Raw genomic sequence first — 15,099 nt, 5'->3', positions numbered from 1 at the left:
TCGTGATTATCCTTTCCATAGCCTTGCATACTAGGCTAGTCAGACTTATGGGTCAGTGGTTTCCTGGGTCCATTGATGGTTCCCCCTTGTGCAGAGGGATGCCTGTTGTTATCCTCCACTCTACTGGGACAAAGCCTGTCTGGAGACTGTGGTTAAACAGAGATCTTAGGGGGTCTGCTAGGTCATGTGTCAAACTATTTAGTAGGCACCCTGGGATTCTGTCAGGTCCCATTGATGCCGTGTTTCTAGCTTTACGGAATTCAGTGACAACCTGTTCTTTTGTGATAACAGGAAAAGGAATGGTAGGAGGTATTTCATGAGGAGTGACCAGAGGAGATGAGGAAGTGAATGTTTCCCTTAAAATTTCAAACATAACTAAAAAAATGATTTGTGGTTATTTGTTGCTTGGCAGACTATTTTGGTTTCATATTTAACTTTTGAGGACATGACTAGTTCCCTGACTTGCCTGTTGAGATGAATAAGGGATTTCTTTTCTCTGCTGTGCACCCTCCCACTTATTCTAGACAGGAATTTCTTCCTTTAGTTGTATAGTCTATTTATGCCAGGAGTCCACCAGGGTGGCTTATTTTTCTAGATAGATCTGGGTTTAGTTCAGTCAGGTACTGTCATTTCCATGCAGTTGTTTAAGTGGTTGTACAGGGCATTTGTGTATACCTCTGCATAGGCCTCCTTGTTTTCAGGGTTAAGGGGAGCTTTAAAATTACCTATGCTATCTCTTAATAGAAGGTAATTTGCCTTGGAAAAATTCTTTAGGGTTTGGGTTTTAGGGCTTGATGGGGGATCTACCATTACATTTATTTCAAAGGAGACCGATTTATGATCTTATCTTACCAATGAAGACATTACAGTGGGGGGAGGGTGCAATGCTTCCCCACGTTTGTGAGTATTATGTCAAGGATATTTGAGTCCTTAATGGAAATGAAGATGAGCTGTTCTAGAGCATTTGATTTGACAAACTCCATGAATCTCTGAGTCTGCATGCTAGTGGTCATGTATGTGTCCCAGTTTATGGAGGGGTAATTAATTTGCCTATAAATAGTGTGTCTGGCTGAATAGTAAGTGATTCTAGTAACATCAGGGGTGCAGAGTGGTTTTCATGGTTCATGGTTGGGGACCTGTAGCTAGCAATGATATGGTGGGGGATTTTGCTTATGGTCAGCTGGACATGGAATAGCCCAAGCGAGTCATCCTGCTTGACCAATCCTGAGGTGTGATTGTTTTTTATGTAAATGGAAATATCTTTTCCTTTCATTTTTTTGAATTTTCAGATGGTGGTCTGAATGTGTGATAGGCATTATAGCCTTGCATAGCTGGGGTGGTTTCCTCAGCCTGGAACCATGTCTCTGTAACTGCACAGACATCAGCATTCTTGAGGACAAGGGGAACTTCCAGGGAGTACAGTTTCTTGTTAAGACTCCTAGCAGTAGTACCTTCAGCTTGGCATTATAAGAATTGGTCACATTGGTAAGTCTGTTGGTTTGGGACTGCCTAAAAAAGGCACCATGGGGGTGGCTAATGCCTTGGATAGTATTTGAAATTCTAGCAGTCTCAGGTGCAGACCATCTCTGCCAAAAGCAGCTTGGTCTGTCTATCATGTCCCAGGCTGACAAATAGTGGATCCCCTTGAAATGACACCAGTAGCCAAGCCAATTATTAAAGTAATTTATTTTCTGTTTATATTGTGGTATAATTTTTGGAGAAGGCAGAATGCTGCTCAGTGTGAAGCTCATACCTGCCAGCAACACATATTCAGAGAGGTCCATCATGTCTCTCTTCATATAGTCCATAAAGATATGTCTCAGGTCATTCACACCCACATAGACTATGACTGAGTCATACTGGTACCTGTGGTTGAGTGACCTGTGTACCTGCATGATATGGCAGATCTTGGCGCCTGAAAGGCAACTAACTATAACCCTCTCTTTATCCAACCTGTTGGGGGGGGGTGTCTGTGTGTCTCATGATGGAGTCTCCCCTGAACAAAAGTTTGAATGTGTGGCATTTCACCTTAGGGATTTGCTTTTGGAGACACTTTGATGTGTACTTTTATGTGTATTGCTTGGTGTTGACTTGGTTTTGTTTGCACATTGTTTCTGAGGGCAGTGTATGGTAGACTTCTGATGTGTCAGTAAGTTACTTGTGATACATCTGCATATGTGGATTTATGTGCTGAGACCTTAAATGGTGAGGGAACTGATGTGCATGTGCTAACAACCTGTTTGTAATTTGATTTGTCAGTATTTGAGAGTCGTGTCTCAATTTTCATTGTGTAACTACATCTCTCACATATTGTGTTTGTTTGGTTCAGGATTAAGTGGTTGTCAGAATGCATGAGACAATTACTACACTGCCTCAGGATGCCCATGTCCACCAGCCTGGCCACAGAGATAGCATGAAGGTACCTATCCGTGGTTTCAGGTTTTTTACTATGGGTTTAACCAGAGAGAAGAGTGGGTAGATTTAACAGGAGTAGGATGATAGCACACGGACGAAGAATTGGTTCTATACTCAGTGTGAAGTGCAGCTATCCAACAAAGCGATGGTGCTCTGTGTGAACTCAGATGCTCCTAGAGCAGCAGGGGGACTGGGGAAGTTTTCAAAGGTAGTTATTCTAAGGGAAAATTTTACTTGAATGCATTTGCATCTACACAGGGCACTGCTAACAGCTGCTCTGTGGAGAGCAACATAGAGCAAACACTAGGCTTATGTGGAATAAGAAAAACAAGTTTTACAACAACAAGGCCTACAGAGCAATCAGGAAAACACACAATAAGCTTCTGGGCAGCAGCCCCCAACTCAGATAGTGTTGCTACAGCACACCTACCACAAGAGTGCAGTCAGAAAACCCTCTTAATGTAAAATTGCTAGTTTTAGAGCTCATGTGCAGGGAAACTGCACAATCTACATACTACAGTCCTGTAAAACTAGTGGACGCAATGTAATTAGGTACTACAGCAGCACTAATTACTACTAATTTTAATGAAAGTGATCCTCAGATCCTTGTATCTGTGATAAAAGTAGTGCTGGTGAGTGATATATAAGTGCTCCCCACTACCACAAATGTGATCATGCTAATCAATTCCTCAAAAGACAACTCAGTGAAATGCATTCACCCTACATATAGCCCTTCGGGTCCTGAGTCTTTTCCAGAGCTCAGGATATCAAAGAGGTATAAAACAAAAGCTCCAACCACTATAGCAACAGGATAGCTTCCATTTACTGTTTGTCTTGATGATATGCAACAGTGACCATCATATAATAATGAAGTGTTAACAAGTGAGACAACAGCAGAAAAAAAGTACTTTCTGAGGGCAGAGGTTCAATGCTCTTTCAAGTCTAATGTCAGATAGTATAGTATGTGAGAGCATGCAGGCATAAGTTTGCTTAAAACCACCAGGGTCACTGGAAATCTAACCCTACAGATAATCAGAAAATATATTTTGCTATGCAAAAAATAAATAAGGGTTTTGGTCATATGGAATACCTTTTTGAAGTAAGCGAGATTAAGCCAAACAATAGAAGAGATTAAAGTATTTAGAAAATTTATCCATGTAGGAGTAACAACATATTCTGCTCTGATAAACTACTGAGCCTAACTGGCACATAGCAGATTTTTGTATGATCTCCCACATTGCTGCCCCCTGCTGTCCATAGATAATGCACTAGTTCAGGGGTCTGCAACCTTCACTATCAAAAGAGCCATTCTGGCCCCTCGCCCACCAAATACAATTAATCGAGAGCCATAAAACCTATTTGACCTCTAAAATGAAGATAACAAAGTGTATAAAGTTTTGTATATAATTATTATCCTAAATATAAAATAACTAAGTTTATAAGAGCAATATTTAAAATCCATCCATATTTTTGTTCCTTTGTTGGGATTACTACACCAGTGTGTGTGTGTGTGTGTGTGTGTGTGTGTGTGTGTGTGTGTGTGTGTGTGTGTGTGAGTGTGTGTGTGTGTGTGTGTGTGATATCTCTCAACCTCTTACAACAAGAAATCTGGACAAAGCCATAAATAGTGGGGCACAGAGGCCCAAAAATAGGGACACTTTTTGAATATTGCTCTTTAAAACTTAGAACGTCATTAGAATAACATAATTAGCATTAGCATGAATTCTCTGAAGGGTATGAAGTCTGAAACTCAAATGTCTGTCTATTTTTCTGACTTCAGCCCTCAATAATTTGTCAGAAAAACACAATTTTATGAGAAACAGACCAAAAATATGAGAAAAATCAGGATATTCTGCGAAAATTTGCACAGTTGAGAGGTAACTGTGTGTGTGTGTGTGTGTGTGTGTGTGTGTGTGTGTGTGTGTGTGTGTGTGTGTGTGTGTGTGTGTGTGTGTAAAATGCATGTTAACTGAAACCATGTTATTCTAGTAAGTTTCTAAGTTTATAAGAGCAATATTTAAAGTCCATTCCTATTTTTGTTCCTTTGTTCCCCTTTATTTATGGCTCTGTCCAGATTTCTTGTGGTAAGTCCTTGAGAGTTATGGAAGCCTTTTGGGAGGTGCTGCTGCTGCCAGGGGATCACTTGATTGCTCTGTGTGTGTGGAATGAATGGCAACAGAAATCATGTTATTCTTGCAAGTTTATAAGTTTAGAAGAGCAAACTAAAGTCCATCGCTCGATTGCTCTCAGTGTGTGTGTGTGTGTGTGTGTGTGTGTGTGTGTGTGTGTGTGTGTGTGTGTGTGTGTGTATTTGTGTGTGTGTGTGTGTATGTCTGTGCGTGCATGCATGTGTGTGCTGTGCGGTAGAGTGACCATTATTTTTCAAAGCTACAGGGAGCCACTGTCGAGGGGCGGAAGAGCCTTATGTGGCTCTAGAGCCACAGGTTGCAGGCCCCTGCACTAGTTAAATCACTCATTGCATGCTGAGGTACTGAATGCTAAGAAATTAGATCCTCATTCATAGGTTCATAGGTAGGTACTAGGCTATCGGCCCAAGGGCCTACATAAGCCTAGCCAACAAGGTTCCCTGGCTTACGCCACCCAAGAAAGTTAATTTCCCGTACCCCTGTTGAACAGAGCCACAGAAGTGATCCCCAGGGTGTATTTCCTATTTCGCATCCACTAATCAAGATTTTTCTTGAAGAGTGCTAATGAGGAACTTTGCTTGACATAGATGGGTAGTTTGTTTCAGAGTATGGGAAGTCTCTGGGACAGGAATCTATCCCTCCAGCATGTCCTGTTTATTGTGGTGACAATGTTTAGGTCCCTAGAGTGTGTATGTACAAAGGAACAGAATTCAGAAATACTTTTTTAAGTCTGAGACCACTACAGAGCCTTTGTCAGTAATTTTAACTATTTATGTTATAAACTAAGTAACTTTGTAATTTACATGTTAATACCAGCCAGGCAGTGGAAATAATATCATTAATATTTGTTTATATTGACTTATAACACAGTTTGCTTGTAATAACTTATCGTGTGTTCAATTACTTTAATGTAATACATATGCAATTTGGTTTATATATTCTGCTTATATTACTATGACTCTTCTTTATTAGAAGATCTTTTACCTAAAGCATACATACATATATGCAATTGAACGTATACACACGCGTGCACACACACACACACACACACACACACACACACACACACACACACACACACACACACACACACACACACACACACACACACACACACACTCACACACACACATCTGACTGAGGACAGCTTCAGAAAATATAAACAATTTTAAAAGTGTTCACCAAAACTACTTTCACTGATCATCCAACAAACCTTTTTTTTTGCAAGTTTAGGTACAATCTCCATAGCCCTTCAAATTAGATATTCTCTGAGACATCCAACAGTGGAGAAAGAGCAAACCAGTGACCAGCATTGATGCAAATAGTTTCAGCGAATGTACTTTAATCCTTTTATGTTCACTGAATCTATGTTTGGTGAATCAACAGTAACCCTGTATGTTCAGTGAAATTTGCTTCTCTTTTTCATTTGCAAAATAAATTTGTTAAACTTGATACTGTACATTATGCTAAAATATCAATACAAAAATCACCTTTCAAAATACAAATCATCAGTAAAGCATATTATATTTAAACTCTTTGTTACTTTATTACACTGTTTTTTTCAATGCATACTAATTGCTTAAAAGCATTTTCATAATTTCTAAACAGCTCAGGTGCTTTTGTAAACTTAAGATCGCACGCCACACAAACATTTCTAAATTTCATATTGATTAGTACATTTTGGATGAACCAGATGGACAAGTGTTCTGAAAAAAACTTTCAACTTAGCATACTTAGTATCATTTATTCATGTCAGATGCATAGCTATTGTGCATTGTACATGTGCTTCTTATAGTGAGTACCTAGAACATTCAGTTTTATATTTAGTTCCTTTATCTATACTGTAAAATCAAGGATTATTTCAAAGTTACCTATATATATATACACGGTAAGTTCACAATCATCACTGAGGGGAATTCAGCTTCATATCAGTGTGAAATAACTGTTGCTTTTACTCACCACTTCTATATTGCAGTGTGGTAGTTCTGTACAAAGTGCCTTCAGAGATAATGCAAAGTTGAATGTAAGTGGGTGAGTTTCTTTCCAGTGGCTTATTAATAGTCTCACACTGATATTCCGTAAAACTAGTGCATCACGTAGCTTTTCATCTATAACTGACCAGTACCTGAAAAGCAAAACAATACAAGTTATAGTACAGTGCAAACACTGAAAGCACGTATTATATTATCCTGCAAATCATTTCAGGGGTCTACATAACCTGCCCCTCCCTCACTCAAAATAAGTAGGATCAGAAACGTGGACTCTGCACTGATGTTCTGGCAGTTTAGTGAACTGAAATTTTCAGACAGAATTTTTACTTTCAAAGAGACTACTTGCAGCCCATAACACAGAATCATGTTTTACTAAAAACAGGATGATAAATCATTTGCCTGCAAAGGACATTTTGATAAACTGTCATAACAACCTCTGCACTCATATCCTTCAAATACACAACATATACTTTTTTAAACCACTTGCAAATTCTAATAACATAACATTTCTCAATTGAGCTGGCGACTCTCAAAATTCTGTTTCCATTGGGACAATTGGGAACTTTCGCTCCACTGAAATCAGAAGTGAAGTAAACCATTTACTAAAAGCATCCTTATCAAACAATAAACCATACAGCACTAAAACATAATACTCTCTCCATTTTTACCTTATTTAACTGTAATTGTGGTCTATCTTTTCACAAACCCTCTATTGCAGACCTGTTCTTCAATTTGATATACTAGACCTAACTCATTACCATGTAAATATGGACATGTTTGCATGTTATCATTTTGAACAATTGCATTTATTAAATACTACTTTGTTATCTTTTGCCATTAACTATTTGTATAGTGTTATATTTTTATCTCTGTATCTCTACTGAAGAGAGCATTATTGCGGACTGCGTATATGCAATAACAGTAACTTTTCAATTGTTGTATGTTTACTTTTAGAGGTTTTCTCCCCAGAAATCACTGAAAATGGGCCTTTTTGGTTTAGCAGCCTGTGACACCCCACTTCTGACCCAGTAATCAAGGAGCCTCAATCCTCAACACTGCCGCTAGTGGGGGACATACATTGGGAGGATGACAGGTAGGAAAAGTATTTCCCGATGCAGCTCTTTACATCAAGTGCAATTTCCTTTAAGAGCACACGGAGACCATAGTCAGTCCGGGACTGTTTTCTCCCTCTTCCTCCAGATCCCCAGTAAGACTCCCCACTGGCACAGCTATAGAGTTGAGATCTCAGCTGAGTGGCCAAGCCAAGACCTCCAGCACCATCAGTGTCCAACTAGTGCTCCATGTCACTGCCCAAGTAGCTAACACACACACACACACACTTGGAGATTTGTTTCACACACACACACACACATACACACACCTGGGAAAGGCTGGCACAGGCTTACTAGCTATGCCCCCTTCTGCCCAGACTATAAGGTAGTTATTACTGCCACCAGCCAACTCTTTATCAGCTACTTTAAGGCCCCTAACAAAGGGTGTCCAATCTTACTGTGTAATATTACTGTCAATACAAATGGTGGTTTGACCAAGAGCAAGGCTATTAGGAGTGGCCTACACAATGTCACCAAATAAATATGCAAGTACTCTCAGAACTGAAATATGTCTCAAAAAATCAGCCACAATGAAATGTTTATGTATATTTAATAATAAATAATAAAAGAACAAGACAATACTAAATATATATGTACAGTGATATCAGAGTTCAAAATCACAGGAAATATTTACAATAACATTACAGGACAGTCTCAAATAAATAAAGACAAATATCTATGCTAAGCTTTGCTATATTCCTGACTATATCTAAAAGAATTACTGTACCCTAATAACTTACTTCAGAGCAAGCAAGGCAAATGTGTGGTGAATGGGTCTTCTGGTCAGGTCCAAGACAGACTACAGAATGCTATCTCAAACTAAGAGACTTCCCAAATTAATATCTCAAATATTACTGCTGGGATAGCTTGCAGAATGACATCATGTCTTATCACCTGACTCTATCCCAGGTAAAAAACAACCATTGATGCAGCTGGTAGCATTTAGCATCTACCTGTGAAAATACATACACAGGGACTTTTCCTCAAATCTTGGTACTTGCTGGAAGTCATAAAATGATAAAACACTTGCAAGACAATGTAGAAGTTTCCCTGGTTTTAGACATTGTGTCTCCTTGCTGCCATATAGTAATTTAATTTCAGCAATTTTTCTGAAGTTAACCTATTGTGTTCCTGTTTCCACTGTTAAAATATATACATTCAAACACTTACAATAGTGCATGAACATTTCTGTTCCGTTCCAGCAGGGCATGCTGTGGATCCATTTTTAAACAGCACTTTGTAAAATAGCTCTTCAGCACACGTCTGTACAAACCATCTTATATAACATACAGTTTTAATACATTTGTAACACAAGCATATGAATCATGTTGATATTCACAAATGACCTCAAATTATTTACAAAATTCCAGATAGCTGGGCTGGCAATATCTCCTTTTGTGACATTTCTCCCCTTCCCGAAGACTCAAGCTAGTATTTCAAGTGACCCTTTAGAAATGCTGCTTGAGAGGGATGATCCTATCTGGGAGTACCTTAACCCATTTCATGTGTTGAGAGACCATCTGCATTGGCATTGCTAACCTCACTGAGGTACTGCACTGTCATATCCTATGCCTGCAACCCTAGACTCCACCTTAGTAACTTGGCATTTTGCTGGCTGGCTCAATGTAGCCTTCGGAGGGAATTGTAGTCTGTAACTACAGTGTATTTCCTTCCATACAGATACCTGAAGTTTCTGCAGTGCCCACACTATGGTGAGACATTCCTTTTCTACAGCTGCATAGCATTCCTCCCTGGTTTAGAGACTACAGCTGAGATACACCACTGGGTGCTCTTCTCCCTCTGAGGAAACCTGGCTGGGCACAGCCCCCACTCCATGGTTTGAAGCATACACCTGCACAACAAATTATTTGCTGTAATCTGGACTGGCTACAACAGGGGGTCCTCCCAAAGCTCCTTTCAGCTTTTGGAGTGCCTGCTGATGCTGCAGTCCACACTACCTTATTTGGCCTGTTTTTCCTTGTCAGGTCTGTGAGGGGAGCAGCTATGGTACTATAACTGGGGACAAACTTTCTGTAGTACCCTGCTGTCCATAAGAATGCCCTCCCCTGCTTTTTGGTAACAGGGGCTGGCCGTGTCTGAATAGCTTCCACTTTGACAGGTTCTGGCCTGATCTTACCACTCCCCACTTTATGTCCGATGTAAGAGACCTCTGCCCTACCCAGCTGACATTTACTGGGATTAATGGTCAACCCTGCCCTCTGTAGTCTGGCCAGCACCTCCCTGAAATGCTGAAGGTGCTTTTGCCAGGAACTACTGTAGATGGTAATATCATCCAGGTAACCATGGATGAAATATCTTGCTCCTGCTTGGATATGATCTATCAGCCTCTGGGAAGTCGCTGGGGCATTTTTCACCCCAGATGGCATCTGCTTGAACTCATACAAGCCAAAATGGGTCACAAAGGCTGACCTCTATCTAGCATTGGGAGTCAAGGGCACCTGCCAGTAACCCTTGGTAAGATAAATAGCGATAAGATACTTAGCCCCACTCCGCTGCTCTAGGGCTTTATCTGTCCTAGGCATAGGGTAAGCATCTGACTCTGTGTGACTATTTAATTTCCTGTAGTCCACATAGAACCTGGTGCTGCCAACTTTCTTTGGTACCAGCCCCACTGGGGAGGCCCAGGGACTGCTGGACTCCTGGATTACCCCTAGTTCCAACATTTCCTGTATCTCCTCCCTCAGAGTCTGTTTGACCCTCTCAGGGACCCTATAAGAGGCTTTTGAGGTCCTGTATCCACATGGTGCTGCACCAGGTGGGTGCACCCAGGTTTCCCAGTGAGCATGCCCCCAAACCCCTGTAACACTGCTTGGATTTCTTGAACCTGAGTAGGGGGATAGCTGCTGGGTCATTGGTACCCCTTCCACTGAGGCATCAATCTGAGCCTCATTGAGGAGATCAGTCACTAGATCCCCCTCATGCTCCTCCTGCCATCCACTGCAAATACTCAACACAAGGGTCTCTCTATCATGGTAAGGGTTCATCATGTTAACATGGTACAATTTGTGCCTCTGCCTCCCACCTACCAGTTCTACCATGTAGTTAACATCACTGACCTTCCTTACCACCTTGAAGTGTCAATCCCAAGGTGCCTGCAGCTTATTGTTTCTGAGAGTAAAGAGAACCATAACCTGCTGCCCCACAGCATACTCTCTATCTCGAGCATTCCTGTCATGCCAGACCTTTTTCTGCTGTTGGGCTTCTGCAATGTTTTCCTGGGCCAAGCTCATGAGTTCCCTGAGCCTTTTCCTGAGATTTAGGACATATGCCCCAACAGACTCCTTGTAGGATTCAGACTCATCCTCCCACTCATCACAAATCAAATCTAGAGGTCCCCTCATGCTATGCCCATACAGCAACTCAAAGGGTGAAAAACCTGTAGATTCCTGGGGTACCTTCGCAGTAAGCAAACAACAGATGGGGCAACTTTTTGTCCCACTTCCTCTTAAATTGGTCTGCAAATCTCCATAGCATGGTGGTCTTGAATGTAGAGTTTAACCTCTCAACAAGACCATTAGTCTGGGGATGGTAGGGGGTGGTCTTTAGGTGCTTCACCCCACAGTGATTCCACAGACAAGCCAGCAAGTGTGACATGAAATTGGCACCTCTGTCAGTCAGTATTTCCTTTGGGAAACCTACCCTGCTGAAAATCTCTAACAAAGCATTTGCCACCTTTTCTGCCTTGATGGAGGAAAGAGCCACTGCCTCAGCATATCTGGTAGCATAATCTACTACCACTAGGATATACTTCTTTCCTGTGGAACTTGGGGTACTCAGAGGCCCCACAATATCCATAGCTACCCTGTGAAATGGCTCCTCAATCACAGGCAATGGCATCAAAGGAGCTTTCATCTGGTTTCATGCCTTGCCTACCTTTTGGCACTGCTCACAGGTCCTGCAGTACCCTGTTACAGCTCTTGAAATCCTAGGTCAATAAAAATTCTGCATAATACGTCTCTTTGTATGCTTTATGCCCATATGATCTGCAAAGGGAATGTCATGAGCTATGGCTAAACGTGCCAGATGGTAGTCACTGGAGACTACCAACTGCTGTATTCTCTCACCCTCTAGCCCTCCCTCAGGGGTCCACTCTCTATGCAATAACCCTTTGTCCCAGTATACAAATTCCCCCTTTCCTTTAGAATCAGGTGCCTCACACGCTGCCTCCCTCAGGCCTTGTAATGTAAGTTCTGAGAGCTGAGCCTGTCTCAACTCTTTTTTGTAACCTATCCCAGCTCCCTTTCCACAGGAAGTCTGGTATCCTCTGACAGCTGCGTCTCACTGTCAGCCTGTGTACTACTACTCACCTCTGCCCTTGCAATCACTCTGTCCAAGGGAACATCAGTACCCACAAGCTGTGGCTCACCTTCAGTCTGACTGCAACAGGGTAGCTTCTTCCCTGTAGTAACCACCTCACCAGTTCTGGCTTCAAGTGTGCAGTCTGCCTGGTACCCACAGGCTACCAGACCCACATAGGTTCATAGTTTCATAGGTAGATACTAGGATATTGGCCCAATGGCCTAAGTAAGCCTAGCCAACAAGGTTCCCTGGCTTATGGCACCCAAGAAAGTTATTTTCCTGTGACCCTGTCGAGCAGAGCCACAGAAGTGATCCCCGGGGTGTATTTCCTATTTCCCATCCACTCATCAAGATTTTTCTTGAAGAATGCTAACAAGGAACTCTGCATGACATAGATGGGTAGCTTGCTCCAGAGCATGGAAAGTCTCTGGGACAGGAATCTATTCCTCCAGCATGTCCTGTTCATTGTGGTGACAAGGTTTAGATCCCTAGAGCTCGGAGGGATTGGGATTTCTTTAGGTATAGCATGTCCAACAGCTCTGGGTTTGACATAGCTTTATATGTTAGGCAGAGATCATGTCAGAGTAGGCAATATGCTATGGAGTAAAGCTGCGTTTTTTTGAGATGGTCAGTGTAGGGCATCTGAGGCCAGTAATCCTCTTTGTGAGGTACTTCTGTGGCCTTTCCAGCTCTGCAGATGTCTTGGGAGGTAGATTCCAAAAGGGGTGTTGTACTCTATAATGGATCTAATGAGTGTCAAGTAGAGGAGAACAATGACCTTTTTTCCTGGATGAGAACCCTTTTGTGATGAGGTGTGCCATGTAGAAGGATTTCCTGACTACTGTGGTGATGTGATTATCAAAGGAGAGACTACTGTCCACCTGGGTCCCAAGGTCTCTTATCACAAATTCTGTGCTGTGTAGACTGCCGCCTATGTGGTAGTTCATGGGTACAGAGTTTTTACCAAAGGGGATGACACTGCACTTTTTGGCATTGAGCTTGAGGCCATGGCTCTGACACCAGGCATCTGTCTCAGTGAGGGCCTTCTGTAGGATGTTCACATCATATGGGGACTCGATTATGGCTCCTAATTTACAGTCATCTGTGAACTTCATTAGCCAAAGGCCTTCTGTATTAGCCTGTACTTTAGAGAATTAAATACCAAACATTAGAGGTCCCAGGACTGAACCCTGTGGTGCTTCACTTGTCACTGGTTTGAAGTCAGATTTGGAGTCTGCAACTTTTACAGTGTGGGTTCTGTCAGTGAGTCAGTTGGCAACCTATCTTGTGACATAGGAATTTATACCTAGTTTAGTGAGTTTAGCTATAATTCCAGAATGGGGGATGGTGTTGAATGCCTTGGCGAGGTCAAGATAGGCTGTGTGAACCACCTTAGCCTCGTCTACGGCTTTGGTGACTGCCTCAAAGAAGTTGATCAGGTTCAGGAGGCATGATCTGCCTTTCACAAACCAAAACTGGGTGAGGTCCAGAGTTTGGAGGTTACCAATGTCTTTGTTTATGAGTTCCATGATGATATGTTCCATGGCCTTACAGACCAGGCTCGTCAGGCTAATAGGGCGATCATTCCCAGGATCAGTGGTGACTCCCCCTTTGTGGAGTGGGATAACTGTTGATGTGTGCCATTCAGTGGATACAAAGCCTGACATGAGGCTATGATTGAACATGGTACTTATGTGGGGAGTCAGTTTGTTCTGAAGTTCATGTAAAATGCAGCCTGGGATGTTGTCCGGTCCCATGGATGCTGTGTTTTTGGCTTTAGAGAGTGCAGCTTTTACCTGCATAGTTGTGATTACAGGGATTCTGCATTCTTCCTTTATGGATATGGGCCCTTTAAAGGGTGGGTGGGGGGGGTAAATTTAGCAATGAACTTATCTGCCAGGATGTTGGCAATATCAGTTGGTTCTGTAATTTTCGTGCCATTGTGCTGTAACTCAGAGCAGATCTGGGTGTTGCCATTGAGATTCTTGACATAGTTATAGAATGCTTTGTGGCTGTCCCTAGAATTAGTGGTGATTTTGTTTTCATAGCTAGCTTTGGAGGATCTTATAAGGGATCTCAGCTTCTTACTGAGGTTGCCCATGGAGCTCCTCCACTCATGGGATTTTACTCTCTTTTGCAACAGTTTCTTCCTTCTGTTGTAGAGTTTGTTTATGGCAGGGGACCACCAGATTGGCTTCCTTTTTTTGGAGGATAGCATCTTAGTTCTGTTTGGGATAGCATAATCCATGCACTCATTTATGTGCTTATAAAGTGCATTTGTGTAGGATTCAGCAGTTGTAACTATATTGTCCTTCTGCATGGGTGTCATGAAGTTCGCCACTTCTGTCTTAAGAAGCATGAAGTTGGCTTTGGACAAATTATTTACCGTGGTTTCCTTAATGGTGGATGGAGGTGGGATGTGGATATCTAGGGTGATTAGCTTATGGTCAGATCTGACCAACGAGGAGTTGACTTCAGGTGTGGAACACCTGTCCCTCATGTTGGTAAAGACTAGGTCTAGGATATTTTTGTCCCTGGCGGGGGTGTGGATAATTTGATCCAGGGCATTGGAATTTATGAATTCCAGAAAGCGTTGAGCGAAGGAGTTGGTACATGAGTAGTTTTCCCCATTAATGGTGGGATAGTTGAAATCACCCATTATTAGGGTGTTTGGTTGAACCCTAATATTTTCCAGTATACAGTACATGCTTGTCTTCAAGCCTGACTGTGTGTAACTGCATGCACACAAAATATTGCATTATCAAAATCATTCCCTATCAGGACATCTGTAGGGATATCCTCATACACCTACTTGCTTGCTTCCTTTTCCACCCTCCCAATCAAGGTGAACCCTAGCCAAAGGTATTTGGAATGGGGTCCATCCTAAAGCTCTGACTGGAGTAGGAGTAGCCTGCCCAAGCAAGTAGAGCTCCTCTTTAACCATTGCAGGCTTCACAATGGTTACATCAGAGGCTGTGTCTCTCTTAGCAATGGCCTGTTTCCCATCTACTAAGATAGGATATAACCTGTTGCGGTAGTTTTGTACCCTTGTTGTCTCCAGACAACTTACTGCTGGCAATCTGTCATTCCCACTTACTGGGTCTCTCACCTTTC

At 42.1% G+C, this 15,099-nt stretch overlaps 1 protein-coding gene across 2 annotated transcripts in view; it reads right to left on the bottom strand.

Annotated features, from left to right (window-relative positions):
- Positions 1-15,099, bottom strand: part of PLD5 (phospholipase D family member 5) — a 3,174,406-nt gene that overhangs the window by 615,731 nt on the left and 2,543,576 nt on the right. For both annotated transcript variants that reach the window (XM_044058368.1, XM_044058376.1), the window contains one exon: positions 6,522-6,687. In XM_044058368.1, coding sequence (XP_043914303.1) covers positions 6,522-6,687 — 166 coding nt within the window. The remainder of the gene's footprint in view (positions 1-6,521; positions 6,688-15,099) is intronic.

This window comes from Protopterus annectens, chromosome 1.part2, assembly GCF_019279795.1.
Source record: "Protopterus annectens isolate FY-2018-M chromosome 1.part2, PAN1.0, whole genome shotgun sequence".
NCBI lineage: Eukaryota > Metazoa > Chordata > Ceratodontiformes > Protopteridae > Protopterus > Protopterus annectens.
The sequence above is the reverse complement of the archived record's forward strand: the minus strand, read 5'-3'. Positions and strand labels throughout refer to the sequence as shown.